This window comes from Carcharodon carcharias, chromosome 3, assembly GCF_017639515.1.
Source record: "Carcharodon carcharias isolate sCarCar2 chromosome 3, sCarCar2.pri, whole genome shotgun sequence".
Lineage (NCBI taxonomy): Eukaryota > Metazoa > Chordata > Chondrichthyes > Lamniformes > Lamnidae > Carcharodon > Carcharodon carcharias.
In genome coordinates this window covers 97,828,504-97,846,001 of record NC_054469.1, presented here as the reverse complement: position 1 = coordinate 97,846,001, position 17,498 = coordinate 97,828,504, and the positions used below count along the sequence as shown (strand labels likewise).

The 17,498-nt window shown below is 43.5% G+C and overlaps 1 protein-coding gene across 1 annotated transcript in view; it reads left to right on the top strand.

The window, feature by feature from the left end:
• LOC121276590 (ATP-binding cassette sub-family A member 13-like) overlaps positions 1 to 17,498 on the top strand; it is a 242,695-nt gene that overhangs the window by 212,591 nt on the left and 12,606 nt on the right. The window contains exons 39-42 of the mRNA XM_041185175.1: positions 5,256 to 5,406; positions 10,084 to 10,218; positions 12,689 to 12,792; positions 15,661 to 15,753. Of these exons, the coding sequence (XP_041041109.1) occupies positions 5,256 to 5,406; positions 10,084 to 10,218; positions 12,689 to 12,792; positions 15,661 to 15,753 (483 nt within the window). The remainder of the gene's footprint in view (positions 1 to 5,255; positions 5,407 to 10,083; positions 10,219 to 12,688; positions 12,793 to 15,660; positions 15,754 to 17,498) is intronic.

Here is a 17,498-nt window from a genome sequence, read left to right as displayed (position 1 = left end):
AGGCCATCTCTAATCACTTCCTTATATCATTCTACATCCACAACCCCTTCCATGTCCAAACCATACTGCACGTTCATCTTTGATTCCATAGTCCCCAAAAAAACCATTACTCTTTCTCACCCTGGCCATTACCCTTGGTACAGCCCTCATTTCTGAGACTTAAACTGACTTGGTGGAAAACTGGCTTAGCCATTAACTCCAGATCTGGCTGGACCACATAAAACACTATTGGGTCCTGTTCCAGTCTACTAAAACTGTTCACTATTCCAGGTTCATCCTGGAGTGCAAAGATAACCCCTGGCTTATTTTCTCTACTGCAAAAAATCTTCTTAAACCCTTTTCCCTTGTCACCTCCACTCTTACCTCCAACTATAAGTGTGAGGACCTCATAAGCTTGTCACTAGAATTGAGACCATTTGATCTGCTGCCTCTGCCACTTCCCTCCTTTCCCCTAACCCATTGGGCCAAATCCCTTACAAGTTCAGGGTAGGGGGAACTTTAATCTTTCACTATTTTCTTTCCTATTTCTTCTCATACCCACTCCAAGCTTACCTTGCCCATAAGACCATCTGCTGCTCGCTCGACCCTATTTCCACTAAACTGCTGGCCACTCATCTTTCCTTCCTGGTTCCCATGTTAACTGATATGTTAAGGTTCTCTCTATTCAGGTAACCTTGCCTGACTCCGCCACTGCCTCTGCTCATCAGCAGCTGAAACCCTCATCCGTACTTTTGTCACCTCAAGACCCGACTATTTTATGCACTACTGGCCAGCCTGCCACATTCTATCCTCCACAAACTTGAGGTAATCAAAAACTCTGCTGCTCATGTCCTTACATACGTCAAGTCCTGTTCACCCATCACCACGGTGCTTGCTGACCTATATTGGCTCCTGGTTAAGCTGTGCCTCAAATTTAAAATTCTTGTTTTCAAATTCTACCATGGCCTTAGCCCTCCCTATTTCTGTAATCTGTCCAGCACCATAACCTTCTGAGATACCTTCACTCATTCATTCCTGGCCTCTTGAGCATTCCCAATTATAATTGCTTCACCATCAGTGGCCCTGTCTTCAATTGCTTAGGTCCTAAGTTCTGGCAATCCCCACTCCCATGCCTCTCCACCTCTGTCCCCTTATTTTCTCTTTAATATGCTGCTTAAAACCGACCTCTTTGACCATACTTTTGTTCATTTGCCTCAATATTGACTTATGTGGCTTGCTGTCAAATTTTGCTTGACAGTACACTTGTGAAGTGGCTCAAGAAGTTTCATTAGGCTAAAGGTGGCCTATAAATACACAGTGCTGATGATCAAGAGTAGACTGATGGGGAGGTAATTGGATGGGTAAGATTTGGCCTGCTTTTTGTGGACAGGACATACCCGGGCAATTTTCTTCATTGCTGGATAGATGCTAATGTTGTAGCTGTACTGGAACAGCTTGATAGGGGCGCAACATGTTCTGAAGCACAGGTCCTTAGTACTAATAGAAACATAGAAACTAGCAGCAGGAGTAGGCCATTCGGCCCTTCGAGCCTGCTCCACCATTCATTATGATCATGGCTGATCATCCAACTCAATAGCCTGCTCCGTCCTTCTCCCCACAACCTTTGATCCCTTTCACCCCAAGAGCTATATCTAACTCCTTCTTGAAAGCATACAATGTTTTGATCTCAACTACTTTCTGTGGTAACGAATTCCACAGGCTCACCACTCTCTGGATAAAGAAATTACTCCTCATTTCAGTCCTAAATGGGCTACCCCATATCCTCAGACTGTGACTCCTGGTTCTGGACTCCCCCACCATCGGGAACATCCTTCCTGCATCTACCCTGTCTAGTCCTGTTAGAATTTTATAGGTTTCTATGAGATCCCCCCTCATTCTTCTGAACTCCAGTGAATATAATCCTAATCAACTCAATCTCTCTTCATATGTCAGTCCCGCCATCCCAGGAATCAGTTGGGTAAACCTTCGCTGCACTCCCTCTATAGCAAGTACATCCTTCCTCAGGTAAGGAGACCAAAACTTCACACAATAATGCCAGGATGCTGTCCGGACCCATAGCCTTTGCAATATCCAGTGCCTTCAGCCAATTTCTTGATATCACTTGGAGTGAATCGAATTGGCTGAAGGCTGGCATCTGTGATGCTGGGGTCATCAGAAGGAGGCCGTGATGGATCATCCACTCAGCACTTCTGGTTGCAAATTCTTCAGCCTTGTACTTTGCACTAGTATGCTGGGCTCTCCCATCTTTGAGGATGTGGATATTTATGGAGCCGTCTCCTCCTGTTAGTTGTTCAATTTTTCACCACCATTGATGACTGGGTATGGCAGGACTGCAAAGCTTACATCAGATCCATTGGGATCACTTAATTCTGCCTATAGCCTATGGTGTGCTGTTTTGCCATTTGGCATGTAAGTAGTCCTGTGTTTTAGCTTCACCAGGTTGACACCTCATTTTTAGGTATGCCTGGTGCTGCTCCTGGCATGCCTTGCTGCACTCTTCATTGAGCCAGGGTTGGTACCCCAGTTTGATGGTAATGATAGAGTGGGGGATTTTTTTATTCATTAACGGGATGTGGGCTTCGCTGGCTGGGCCAACATTTATTGCCCATCCCTAGTTGCCCATGAGAAGGTGGTGATGGTGAGTTGCCTTCTTGAACCGCTGCAGTCCATGTGGTGTAGGTACACCCACATTGCTGTTAGAAAGGGAGTTCCAAGATTTTGACCCAGCGACAGTGAAGTTGCAGCGATATATTTCCAAGTCAGGATGGTGACTGACTTGGAGGGGAACTTCCAGGTGGTGGTGTTCCCATCAATCTGCTGTCCTTGTCCTTCTAGATGGTACTGGTCGTGTGTTTGGAAGATGCTGTTGAAGGAACCTTGGTGCATTCCTGCAGTGCATCTTGTAGATGGTACACACTGCTGCTACTATGCGTCAGTGGTAGAGGGAGTGAATGTGAATGTGGTGCCAATCAAGTGGGCTACTTTGTCCTGGACAGTGTCGAGCTTCTTGAGTGTTCTGCGAGCTGCACTCATCCAGGCAAGTGGAGAATATTCCATCACACTCCTGACTTGTGCCTTGTAAATGGTGGACAGGCTTTGGGGAGTCTGGAGGTGGGTTACTTGTCGCATGATTCCTAGCCTCTGACCTGCTCTTGTAGCCATAATATTTATATGGCTAGTCCAGTTCAGTTTTTACTCAACGATAACCCCCAGGATGTTGATAGTGCGGGATTCAGTGATGGTAATGCCATTGAGCATCAAGGGGTGATGGTTGCATTCTCTCTTGTTGGAGATGGGAATTGCCTGACACTTGTGTGATGTGAATGTTATTTGCCACTTGTCAGCCCAAGGCTGGGTATTGTCCAAGTCCAGCTGCATTTGGACATGGACTGCTTCAGTATCTAAGGAGTTGTGAATGGGTGCCTAAACATTATGCAATCATCAACGAACTTCCCCACTGGATATGCCAGGCCATGAGGTTACAGATTATGGTTGTATACAATTCTGCTGCTGCTGCTGGTCACATGGATGCCCAGTTTTGAGTTGCTAGACCTGTTCTAAATCTATCCCATTTAGTGCCACACAATAAGATGGCGGGTATTCTCAATATGAAGATGGGACAAGGACTGTGCATTGATCATTCCTACCAATGTATCTACGGCACGTAAATTGGTGACGATGAGGTCAAGTAGGTTTTTCCCTCTTGTTTGTTTCCCACCACTTGCTGCACACCCAGCCTAGCAGCTGTGTTCATCAAGACTTGGCCAGCTCTGTCAGCAGAGATGCTACCAATCCACTCTAGGTGATGAACATTGAATCTCACACCCGGAGTGCATTCTGTGCCCTTGCCACCCTCAGTGCTTCTTCTAATTGGTGTTCAACATGAACTGGCACTGATTCATCAGCTCAGGGGTTGCAGTAGGTGGTTATCAGCAAGAGGTTTCCTTGCCCATGTTGGACCTGATGCCATGAGACTTCCACAATCAATATTCAGGACTTGCAAGGCAACTTCCTTCTGACTGTATACCAAAACTTCTGGTCAGTCTGTCCTGCCGGTGGGACAGGACATACCCAGGCAGGGTGATGGATATTGTCTGTAAAGTATGATTTGGTGAGTATAACTATGTCAGGCTTTTGTTTGAATAGTCTGTTGGACAGTTCTCTCAATTTTGGCACAAGCCCAGAGATGTTAGTAAGGAGGACTTTGCAGCATTGACAGGTCAACAGGGCTGGGTGTGGTGTCCTTGTTTCCACTGTTTTGCTCAATGCTGGATGGTCCATCTAGTTTCATTCCTTTTTGACTTTGTAGCAGTTTCATACAACTGGGTGGCTTGTTAAACCATTTCACGGGGCATTTAAGAGTCAACCACATTGGTGTGGCCTGGAGTCACATGTAGCCCAGATTGAGTAAGACCAGCAGATATCCTTCCCTTCAGAGAGGATGGGTTTTTACGACAATAGGTGATGGCTTCTTGGTCACTGTTACTGAGACTAGCTTTTTAATTCCAGATTTATGAATTGAATTCCACCAGTTGCTGTGGTGGCTTTGAATCTGTGTCCCAAGACCATTAGCCTTGGACTCTGGATTACTCATCCAGTGACATTACCACTATGCTACAGCCTCCCCTCTCTTACTTAGAGATTATAATGGTACAGTCAGAAGTGCTCTCTCAGTTTGAGTTTAAGTTAAATTACTGGCACAGAAGATAGAGAGCTTTATTCTGCACCTGCCTAGCTGATACCTCTGATCTTATAGTGCTTTGTGGTTTAGTGATGTATTCCTTTTCATAGCACTGACACCTAGCACAAGGATGTACATTTGCTTCCCAAAAATCATGTATTGTGCCTGAGGCTGCTCTAATGCAGCTGTCAATCTTGTCCCAAATCTAATCAATGTAAGGCATGTTATATGGCACAATAGCTGTTTGTGGCTGATTTTTTTTTTCCTTTCTAAGATGTACTTTGTTTCCTGATTAAGGACTAGGACAGCATAACTGTTTGGGATAATTACATCTGCAATCTAACATGCAACCTGATTGTTACTACAAGATGAGATTGTTCCTATTTTCTTCATAGCAAAATGCAAACAGACTTATTCTGTCTGACTTTTACCTTGGCTATGGTATGTGTGTTGCTTCCAAAACTTATGTTTTGGGTTTCAGACAAATCCATGCTATTAATCAGCTGAGAGTATGTGATGTCTTTTTCTGCACACAGCGTATTCAGTGTGGGCATGTTCTCTGCTTTATTACTAGGTCTGAACAAGACATCATAAATGCGGATATTGATGGGACTCTGATTGGATACTGTCCCCAGTATGATGCCCTGGATGATCTCTTGACTGGTTGGGAGCACATGTACTACTATTCCAGAATCCGTGGAATGCCCGAAGAGATGATCAAGAAAGTGAGTCACAGTAAATCCTTCTATATTTGTAGAATTCAGGATCATATAGCCTGTTTTGCCTGTTTATTTGCTGATTTTTCTGTGGAGCTATCTACTCTAATAAAATTTCTCAGCTCTCCCCTGGTCTTAAGTACGCACTTCATAATTAAACCATGAGGCTGCTAGAAGTGATCAGGAATGTCTTCCATTCCCCTTTAGTGTCCAAATTATACCATTATGGATTGAGTTTGCAGAATTGAGCTTCTTGTCATGAATAGCTGCAGGTACTGAATGAAGTAGCATTAAACTAGTTACAACTATATCCATGTTCACTGACAGCATTTACATGTATTCATGCAAAAGAGTGTGGACAATCTGCAAAATGTATAATATGAGATCCAGGTAGGGGTGCACTTACAACTGAATTGTTGAAGGCTGACAAAGCAGTTTCTAGGAGAGGGGTGCATGCTGAGACGTTTATTTTGTGATATCAGCCTTTCATTTTTAGCCCTGGATCATGCTCCTTCCTGGTCAACCCTTTATTATCTCGTGTCAATGAATCTCCTGACCAGGCTTGCCGTTGCATTCCCTGCAACAATTTTGTCAACTTCTAGAATAACATATCTGCACTGATGTTTTCAGTGCCATTTAACATCTCATCCATTGGCATTTTCTGTTATGCCTGGATTAACTATATTATTAAATTAAAGCAATGAAGTCGACTGCCATCAACTTTAATAATAGTGCCAAACCTGGTGTCCTTATATATATGTATATGCAGGAAACCTGTTGCCACATCCAGTCATGAATGGTGGTGGACAACTAAACAAGTCACTGGAGGAGGAGGCTCCACAATCTCCCAGACTCCACCATCACCATCCCTAGGTATGTCCTATTGCACCAGCAGGACAGACCCAGCAAAGGTGGCGGCACAGTGGTGTACAGCCGGGAGGGAGTTGCCCTGGGAGTCCTCAACATCAACTCCGGACCCCATGAAGTCTCATGGCATCAGGTCAAACATGGGCAAGGAAACCTCCTGCTGATTACCACGTACCGCCCTCCCTCAGCTGATGAATCAGTGCTCCTCCATGTTGAACATCACTTGGAGGAAGCACTGAGGGTGGCAAGGGTGCGGGCCTGGGGGACTTCAATGTTTATCACCGAGAGTGGCTTGGTACACCACTACTGACCAAGCTGGCCAAGTCATAAATGGCATAGCTGCTGGACTGGCAGGTGGTGAGAGAATCAACAAGAGGAAAAAACTGACCTCATCCTCACTATACTACTTGCCACAGATGCATCTGTCCATGTCAGTATCGGTAGGAATGACCACAGCACAGTCATTGTGGAGACGATGTCCGCCTTCACATTGAGGATACCCTCCATCGTGACACTACCACCATGCTAAATGGGATAGATTTCAAACAGATCTAGCAGCTCAAGATTGTGCATCCATGAGGGACTGTGGGCCATTAACAGCAGCAGAATTGTACATGAACACAATCTGTAACCTCATGCCCCGGCATATTCCCCGCTCTACCATTACCACCAAGCCAGGGGATCAATGAAGAGTGGAGGAGGGCATGCCAGAAGCAGCACCAGGCATACCTAAAAATGAGGTGTCTAGCTAGTGAAGCTATAACAGGACTACTTGCATGTCAAACAGCATAAGCAACAAGTGATAGACAGAGCTAAGCGATCCCGTAATCAACGTATCAGGTCTAAGCTCTGCAATCCTGCCACATCCAGTCGTGAATGGTGGTGGATAATTAAACAACTCACTGGGGGAAGAGGCTCCACAAATATCCCCATCCTCAATGACGGAGGAGCCCAGCACAGTAGTGCAAAAAATAAGTCTTCAGCCAGAAGTGTCGAGTGGATGATCCATCCTAGCCTCCTCCAGAGGTCCCCAGCATAGCAGATGCCAGTCTTCAGCCATTTTGATTCACTCCATGTGATATCAAGAAATGGCTGAAGGCACTGGATGCTGCAAACGCTATGGGCCCTGACAATACCCTGGCAATAGTACTGAAGGCTTGTGCTCCAGAACTTGCCACGCCCCTAGCCAAGCTGTTCCAGTACAGCTACAACACTGGCATCTACCTGATTATGTCGAAAATTGCCCAGGCATGTCCTGTACACAAAAAACAGGACGAATACAACCTGGCCAATTACAGCACCATCAGTCTACTCTCGATCATCAGTAAAGTAATGGAAGGGGTCATCAACAGTGCTATCAAGCGGCACTTGCTTAGCAGTAACCTGCTCACTGATGCCCAGTTTGGGTTCCTCCAGGGCCACTCAGCTCCTGACCTCATTACAGCCTTGGTTCAATCATGAACAAAAGAGCTGAACTGCCAAAGTGAGTTGAGAGTGACTGTCCTTGACATCAAGGCAGCATTTGACCGAGTGTGGCATCATGGAGCCCTAGCAAAACTGGAGTCATTGAGAATCGGGGAAAAATCTCCGCTGGATGGAGTCATACCTAGCACAAAGGAAGATGGTTGTGGTAGTTGGGGGTCAGTGATCTCAGCTCCAGAACATCACTGCAGGGGTTCCTCAGGGTAGTGTCCTAGGCCCAACCATCTTCAGCTGCTTCATCAATGACCTTCCTTCCATCATAAGGTCATAAGTGGGGATGTTCACTGTTGATTGCACAATGTTCAGCACCTTTCACGACCCCTCAGATACTGAAGCAGCTCATGTCCAAATGCAGCAAGATCTGGACAATACCCAGGCTTGGGCTGACAAGTGGCAAGTAACATTCGTGCCACTGAAGTGTCAGGCAATGGCCATCTCCAACATGAGAGAATCCAACCATCATCCCTTGATGTTCAATAGCATCACCATCACTGAATTCCCCACTATGAACGTCTTGAGGGTTAACATTGACTGGAAACTGAACTGAACTAGCCATGTAAATACTGTGACTACAAGAGCAGGTCAGAGACTAAGAATTGTGCGATGAGTAACTCAGCTCCTGACTCCCCAAAGCCTGTCCACCATCTACGAGGCACAAGTCAGGAATGTGATGGAGTACTCTCCACTTGCCTGAATGAGTACAGCTTCCACAACACTCAAGAAGCTCGACACCGTCCAGGACAAAGTGGCCTACTTGATTGGCACCACATCCACAAACATTCACTCCCTCCAGCACCGATGCACAATAGCAGCAGTGTGTACCACCTACAAGATGCACTACAGGAATTCACCAAGGTTACTTCAACAGCACCTTCCAAACCCATGACTACTCCCACCTAGAAGGACAAGGGCAGGAGATAGATGCAAACATCACCACTGGAAGTTCCCCTCCAAGTAACTCACCATCCTGTCTTGGAAATATATCGCTGTTCCTTCACTGTCGCTGGGTCAAAATCCTGGAACTCCCTTCCTAACAGCACTGTGGGTGTACCTACAGCGATTCAAGAAGGCAGCTCACCAACAGTTTCTCGTGGACAATTAGGGATGGGCAATAAGTGTTGGCCCAGCCAGCGAAGCCCACATCCTGTGAATGAATTTGAAGAAAATATATGTACGTGAAATCTCACACTAAATCCAATGCCTTTATTGAGAATTTTAAACAAAGCTGTTTCAATTAATCCATAGTTACCCCTCAGGTGGTCAATGTGAGATGACCGTAAGTCACTTAGGAATGTTCTTTGACTAAGGTTTTCTGTGTGTGTATATATACTATATAGACATGTTTATTTTTATATATATATTTAGAAATTAAGATTCCATTGAAGCTTTAATCTGATGCAAAAATACAATTAAAAACATAATTATTATCGTCGAGTTCCAGTATGAAGCCCATTATCAAATATGTCAACTAATTGAATCTGAGGTTTCCTTTAAGATCCATTGGTCTAATTAAGTTCAAGATGTTCTTTGCTAAAAAATGAGTTGATGCAATTAGATTACATTTTGCAATGACTGGAAGCTAGTGAGCCTTTACATGCTAATTTTAGATCAAAGTTTAATTAATATCCTTATTACTTATTTTGTGCAATAAATTCAAATTGTGAGGAATCATTTTCGTTAAACATCTGATTTGCACAATGATAGTGGAAATGTGGAAACCTACTGACTTAATGCTGTTATTCATACTTTTTATGAAGCAGTATGAGAGTATTATCATCAAATAGGTTGCTGTATGGTGGCGTAATCAAACTGCTTAAGTGTCTGTATTTCAAGATCCTGACATGCATGAAACAATTTAAGTGTGTGTTTTCTTCAGCAGTATGAAATCCAACCTGTATTTTACTGTGAGGCAAAATTAATATCCCAAAGCAATGCAAGTAAATTAATTCAGTAAAACTTTTACCTGCAAAGAAGCCAGAAATATTCCAGGCTGATCATTTTAGGCATAAAGGTCTTTCGTTTTAACTACCAAGTGTGATGGACCTCATTAGCATGTTGCTTGTCCACCAAAATTGCCAAGAAGTCAGCAGGAAGTAGTTACCCAAGCATTAAAATCATACACAGGAGACTGCTGCCAGAGACCCTGATAGAAGGAGGAGCAGCCCAGTTAGGGGATACAAGATGTAACCTGGTTTAACAATTTGAGTTTGCGTGGGCCATGTCTTTTAATCCCTTAACATATCTGATTTTTGACATTAGACACAATAATACTTGTCCCAACTCTGATTGGCATAAAGTTTAATTAACACAGTGTTTTGTTCTTTGTTGGTATTGCAGCATATTCATGATCTTGCTCATCGCTTGTCCCTGACCTCACATGTCAATAAATTAGTGAAAACATTCAGTGGCGGCACAAAGAGAAAACTCTCTACAATTCTGGCGTTGATTGGCAGACCTCAAGTACTTTTACTGGTGAGATCTATGGCTTAAGATTACCTATCCCTGGATAAGCAATCAATTGATCACTTTTGCAACTATTCTCTCACCTTTTTTACAGCTTCATGTAATGTAGAAGATATTTGTTATATGAATTCTTCAATCTCATGACTGTTTCAGTATGTACTATGTTCTTCAGCAACTTGTCTAAATATATACATATATTATGCATAACAACAGGAGGAAATTTGAGGACTCTACAAAATTAGGGGTGAATAATGTAGTGTTTCAGTTGCCTGGGACGCATATTATGGAACACAGAGGTTTGATGCACTGAGCACTGGACAGTGTGAACAGAAAGCAGTTAGGGCAACGCTTCTGAAAGTGTGATCCAGGCTCCTCCCTGTGGTCCACAGGCTAACCCAAAATACAAATCACTTATGCATACACCACCACTGAGACCATATGAGAGAATGCCAGGATTCTTAACCCCACATGCGTGGCATCACGCAACCATACTGGCTCTCGCATGTGTGACATGAGTCATCATAAGCAAAAGGTAGCTGTATAAGCAAGATTTAAGTTCCTGTTATACAACTGTGAGATCAGATTTTGACAGTGTGTGGCTGAAAACAAAGAAGAAAACTACCTGAACAAGGAGCCCCACATGAGACTGAAGCTCTCCAGCTTGGAATCTGAGTGGGTGGATGGGTTGGGTAGCGTGGGTAGTCAGGTCGGGAGGATGGGTGGTCAGATTAGGTGGGTGGTCAGGTTGTGGTGGGGGTGGTAGTTTTTTTTTAATTCATTCACGGGATGTGGGCTTTGCTGGCTGGGCTAGCATTTATTGCCCATCCCTAGTTGCCCTTGAGGAGATGCTGGTGAGCTGCCTTCTTGAACCGCTGTAGTTCATGTGGTGTAGGTACACCCATAATGCTTTTAGGAAGGGAGTTCCAGGATTTTGACCTAGTTGGGAAGGTTGGGTAGGCAGGTCTGGGGTTTGGGTAGTCAGATCGGGGGGTGGGGGGGGGTGGGGGGCGGTGGGGGTGAGGTAGGTGGTTGGGTGGTAGGTAGTTGGGTTGGGGGTTGTTGACGTTGTGGGGGATTATGTGTGGGTGATTATGGGGTGGGTTGTGCTGTTAATCACTGAGATTCACCAGAGATTAAACATTGTAACAAGTCTAGGGTAAGTCTCTGGGTTGTAATGAAATGCTGGTTTTAAAGCTTATATTTTTTGATATGTACCCTAACTGAAAAGGGAAATCAAAAAGGGAAACTAAGAAATGAAACTGACCCTCCCAGTTTCTAAGGAAGCTAAAACTGAAACTGAGATTGGGAAACAAAACTTTTGGGGAAACTGAAACTGGTTGAATCATATAAAGGGAGACAGAACCATCAGAGCTCAGTAGATGATGATCCTAATGGTGCAGTACAGGCAGGCTGAAGAAAACAGCGGCTTGGTCCAGAAGCTGAGTATAAGCAATGGTGCAATTGCTGTAGCTGTTCCTATTTCTTCAAGATAACATTGGTGGATCTATGCCATGCAGACCATTGCAGGCTGAGTTGAGGAGGTTCTGCAGACGTGTGCCATTTTTGGTGAAGATTGTGTCTGTGGAACTCTGGTTGTGCATGACTGTTGGCTGGGGATCAGACTCCTAGAAGCAAAGGAGCTGAAATTCTTCACGAGGAAAACAAGAGTTTTGAAGGACTTTGTTGCTGAATTTGATGGCACATATGCTGTGGACTTTGGAAGATATGTCTTAGTTTTACCTGCCGTTTAATGTGTAATTTGTAGTTTATCATCAATGGCAATTTGGTTGTTAATTAATGTTCAACTTACGTTGATTCTGGGTTGAGAGTATTGGAGGGTATCTAAGATAGTATTTAGTATTTGCTTTGTTTGACTGTTACATAGTAAAAATTCTTCTGCTTTAATCCATGGAAGCACATGGCTTTATTCTGTTAGTAAATATCTAGGGATTTGATTTATTCTTCTTGAGAAAAAGTTACTAGTCTCTGCCAAGACCATTCTAGAGTAAGTAGTGCATATCTAGCCCAAGTCTCAGACACTGAGATCAATATAAGAGATATTTATAGAAGGCCCCGGGCAGTGCAAATCAGCCCATTGGAATTTTAAACTTCCTAGGCAATTACAGTGCATGTGCAGGCATCAGGACTTCTTCAGGACCCTGACATGTACCAGCAGCATAAGTTCAGTGCATTGCCACTCTTGATACAGGAAGATCTGGCCCAGTATGTTATCAAGGAGTTCTATTACTTAGAGGTGGCAACATGGACCTGATTATAATACAGAATTTGTAATGAAGGAACTACAGTAATAAAAAGATCAGCTCTCGTGTTCCTATGAAAGATTGGTAAAACTATTCTTGAAATTAACAAATAGAACTGAGTAAAAATGATACTGCAGCTTAAATGTATCAACTGTCATTATATGATCAGTGCAAACGAGTATTTTGAGGGTGACGCTTTGATGGTTCTTTATATTTAGGATGAGCCGAGTTCAGGAATGGATCCTGAATCCAAACGTTATCTCTGGAAGGCAATCATGAGTGAAGTGGAGGCTGGGTGTGCTGCAGTCCTGACATCACACAGGTACATCAACAAGACTTTTGGCATATGTGACAATTACTACAACTGTGAAACAACAATAGTATTGCACTCATTTGGACTTTCCAAACCAGAGAGATAACGTTGGGCTATTAACAGCATTATGCAAAAATGCTTTTTACTTGTGGCTTAGGTGACTTTTGGGGCACAACTTGACTGAACGTCTGTCTGTGTGAACATCTTCAAACTAACCTTCACTGCTTCACAGATTTCTTCCCTTATCTTTCTAGGTTTCCTGAGATGCAGTTCATGTATTCCGTGAGAATAATTGGTTTAAATCTCTACTTCATGAATGTTGATATCTTGAATATTTGATGATGTAACTAAATCACTATTGAATAAACTTTGTTTGCGTTACTGCTTTAAATGATGGGGGCATTTTTAGTGAAGCCAGGCACCTGATTTTGGGTCATGAGGAATTTTCAATAAATGTTGTGAGCAGCTGCCAATCAGCTTCTCTTGCAGGCTATCATATCAATATAAACAGAGTGTTTCTTCAAATTATCTTGCTAATAACCAGTAATTAGGATGTTCCATCATTATCTGCCATGGAAAATAGGAAAAGAACAGTTTCCCCTCACTGTAACAGTTGATATTTAGAGGATATTTTCTGCACCCTTGTACATTGCCTTTAAGCATCAGAAATATGCAGGCAATGGGCTTGTGGCTTTCCAATGCAACGTGAGGTTATGTAAGGAATGACACAATGTGCATTCATAGCTCATAGCTAGAACAAAAGTAGTTATTCTAATTCTCTTTTTTCTGTTGCTAATCCTACAGTGATTTACAGTGAAAAATTAAGGCCAATTGCCAACTTAATGGCCTTAATAGGCCTTTTAATTGTGGGTGGTTACGCTGCTGGCTCCGGTGCATGCCGGCCAACCAAATTATTGCACACAGCGCGTTGACATCGGCACGCTCAGCCAACATCAACGTGTGTCATTTCATGTGTGCCCGCCTGCCGAGCTAAATATTCTGCCCACTGTATAGGTGTTTAATATAGCTTAAACGTTTTGTCCAATAATGTAGGATGGAATTTAATGCCCTTCAGTGGTGAATTCAGAGGCTGGGGGAGGTGGTGCATTGTGATTGACCAGGAGCTAGGTGGGGTGGGGATCCCAACCTTCCCACCTCCCTGGATTAAGTCCAGGGCAGGAAGGCATGCAAGAGGCTTTCCTGCCCGGAAGTAATTTGAGGCCTTTGAACCAGGTATTCAACCAGTGGCATGCAGGCTCTTACCATGCAGGGACACTGCCTAACGCATCCTGTCGGGTTTGCCTGCAGCCTTCTGGGGGAGCCCCTTGTTCAAAGGCACTTTGTGCCTGATCGAGAGACTTGGCATAAGGAAGGAAGGGGGATGGGTTGCAGGAAGGCACCCTTCTCTTGCTGTTGACACCCCACCTCCACCCCTCCATCCTAGAAGAGTTTTTAAAATGTCGCTGCCATGTAGCACTACACCAGATGATCAGATTTGTGCCATAACATCATGCCACAAGTCATTTTTATTTGTATTTCAATTTCCTTATTTAATTATAATGAATAGTAGCTGATTTCATAATCGCTGCAAGAATTTCATTACATCACAAATCATATCATTGTTTCCTTTCATTTTCCTTTCAAGATTAGTTTTTCTGTGACAAGTGTTGCTGCTTATATTGGCTTGGCTGTAAAAACACACTAAGCTAACATATATTCACATTATTTAATACTATGTAATTTAACTTGGAATATGTTCACTATATATCGTCATGGTTAACATAAATTTACTGGTCCAATTTACTGGTACTAAGAACCATGGCTAATGAAATGTAATAATGGTCAGGATTTTCTGAACTCCATGGAGGAGGCTAAGAGGGGTGGGGGTAGGAGGGAAAATTCTGTTTAAACCACGTCAGGCGGGTTCCTGGACATGTGCTGCCGCTATGTGTTTTTCCTAGAGGCAGGTTCCCAGCAGCAATGATTACCCACCCAGCAATTGGTGAGTCAATTAAGGTGACTTTTTCCATGCCGTTCCACTTTACCTGGAGGTGACTGGGACCTCCACTGTGTGCATAGTGTGTCAGCTCCCAGGAGGTGAATGCACAATAGAACGACCCAGAGGCTTCGTCTACACTGCGGTCTGCAAAGTATATGATAAAAACAGGAAGGCTGCATTCAAGGGTAAGCAGAAGCCTACTGTTGCAATACTCTCTCATGCAGCCTACTGCCACTGAGAGTGCTGGGGCTTAAGAATAGCCTTCCAGCTCCCTCTTGTGCTCCAGTAACTCTAGCTGCACTCCTACTGTAGTTACAGTGAAATCTACTGGCTTCCCTCACATCCTGGCTCCTGATTAGCCCTTTCATCTCCAAATTTCATCTGCTATCCCAATAGAGGCAATCTGTTAATTGGCTACAATAAGATTATGCTGGAGCTCTGATGACACGAGTGGTGTCAGGATCCACAATTGGTTCTGACAACCAAGAATTTAATAAGTCTGGGAGATCTCAGCCAATATATTTGTAGTTGATTGAAATGTACTGATTGTTTCAGCAGTGAACCATCACTGATTTGAAACCCCCTCTGGGTTAATTACTGATGATACTGGGTTAATAACTGACCTGTTAGGTACTCAATGGATGTGGAACTTACTGAAAGTAACAAATGCTAAGTCCCGCTATCTTTTAATTACTTGTTATCACTTTTGTTGTGTCACCTTTTGCAGAATTTCTAAAATACCTAGCTCAAATAAAGGTAAATGCTCACATGATATATTTACACACTAGGTAAAAATGGTCACCAGTAGTTTCCATTATTTTTGTTACTTGCATTGACTTTTTTCTGCCTAATCCGCTTTTCTTTCTATCCCTCTTCAGTATGGAGGAATGTGAAGCCTTGTGTACAAGACTTGCCATTATGGTAAATGGGAAATTAAAATGTATTGGTTCTCCTAAGCATATAAAAAGCAGGTACGTTTTACAGCCAGTAGGAATCTGCAAATGCTGATCTTCTTCACGTGTATCACATCCTTTTATTCCTCATTCATTTGTACCTCTAGACTTGGCTGTTTAAATGCACTCCTGTCTATTCTCCCAATGTCCATAAACTCAAAGCCATCCAAAACCCTGCTGCCTGTGTCTTACTAAAATCTGTTCACCTATCATCCCTGTACTTGTGAACCTCATTGGCTCCTGGTCAAGCAATGGATCTTAAAATTCTCATTTTTGTTTTCAAATCCTGCCATATGGCCTTGTTGTTTCCTATCCCTGTAGTCTTCCCTAGCTTTCCAATAATCTATGCTCATCGAATCCTGACCTCTTGAACATCCCACTCAGCTGAGAAGAATTCTGTCATTGATGCAAAAATAAAGCCTACATGATACACAATGTAAACCAGCAGCAGTGTTTTCACTGCATGACATGAAAATAGCCAAAACAGCCTTGCAAAAGAAAAGGAGATACTATGCAAACACTGGATCAACTTACGTCAAGAAATCCAATTTGCCTGTGACAATGGAAATCTATGAGCTATGCATAAGAATCAAGAGGGCGATTGGCCCTACCATCACCAGAGTTTCTCCTCTGATGTCAGCAGATAGTGAAGTATTCACCGATAGAAGTGAACAGATGTCAGCTGAGTCAAACATGACTGTGGGCTGTACTCCTGTTAGTTGGACATTTCCCAGTCTGCACTTGAATCTATCTTGCAGTTTCCTGTCATGGATGAGTTAGATGAAGAATCCTCATCACTTGAGTTTGAGAAGGCCATAGACTGCTTAGCAAACACAAGGGTACGCAATAAGGATGAACCCCAGCCAACTACTCAAGTATGGAAAGTCTCATCTATTGCCACACCTTCATGTCCCTCTCCTTCTCTGATGCAAGGTAGGCTCCATTCCACAGGAGATACGTGATGGCAAAATCACCACATTATACAAAAACAAAGACAACAGAGGAAACTGCAACAACTGCAGGGGCATTTCACTCCTTAGCATCACTGGGAAGGCCTTTGCCTGGATCATACTGAAAAGACTCCATTGACTTGCAGACCAAGTATACCCAGAAGCATGGTGCAGTTTCCTTGCTGACAGATCTACTTTGGACACAATCTTCTCCATACAACAGCTACAAGTGTTACCTTACCTTGGTAGATCTTGCTAAGGCATTCAACACCATCAGCAGAGTACGACTCAACAAGATTTTGGGAAAAATTGGCTATCCACCAAAGCTCCTCGGTCTCATTTACTGCTTCCATGACAACATGCACAGCACTGTAAAGTTTGATGGCTCCATTTCTGACAGTTTCAGAGTGAAGAATGGAGTGCAACAGAGTTGTATCCTAGTCCCCATTCCGTTTGGTATCATCTTCTCCATGCTCTAGTCTTTACCTTCCATGTAGATATGGAAGAAGTCTACCTGCACACTAGGTCAGATGGCAAGTTCTACAATCTATCAAGACTGAAAACAAAGACAAAAGAACACATCGCGTCCTGATCAGGGAACTCCCCTATGCTGACGATACTGCCCACGCAGAAACTCAGCTACAAAGACTCATGTTCTATCTCCCATGCCTATAACCTGTTGTCCCTGACTATAAGCATCAAGAAAACCATGGTCAGGGGACAAGGTGTTGCATCTACACCCCTGATCACACTAAATAACATCTCACTGGAAGTGATTAGCAAATTCTGATGCTTTGGATCCATAGTGACAGA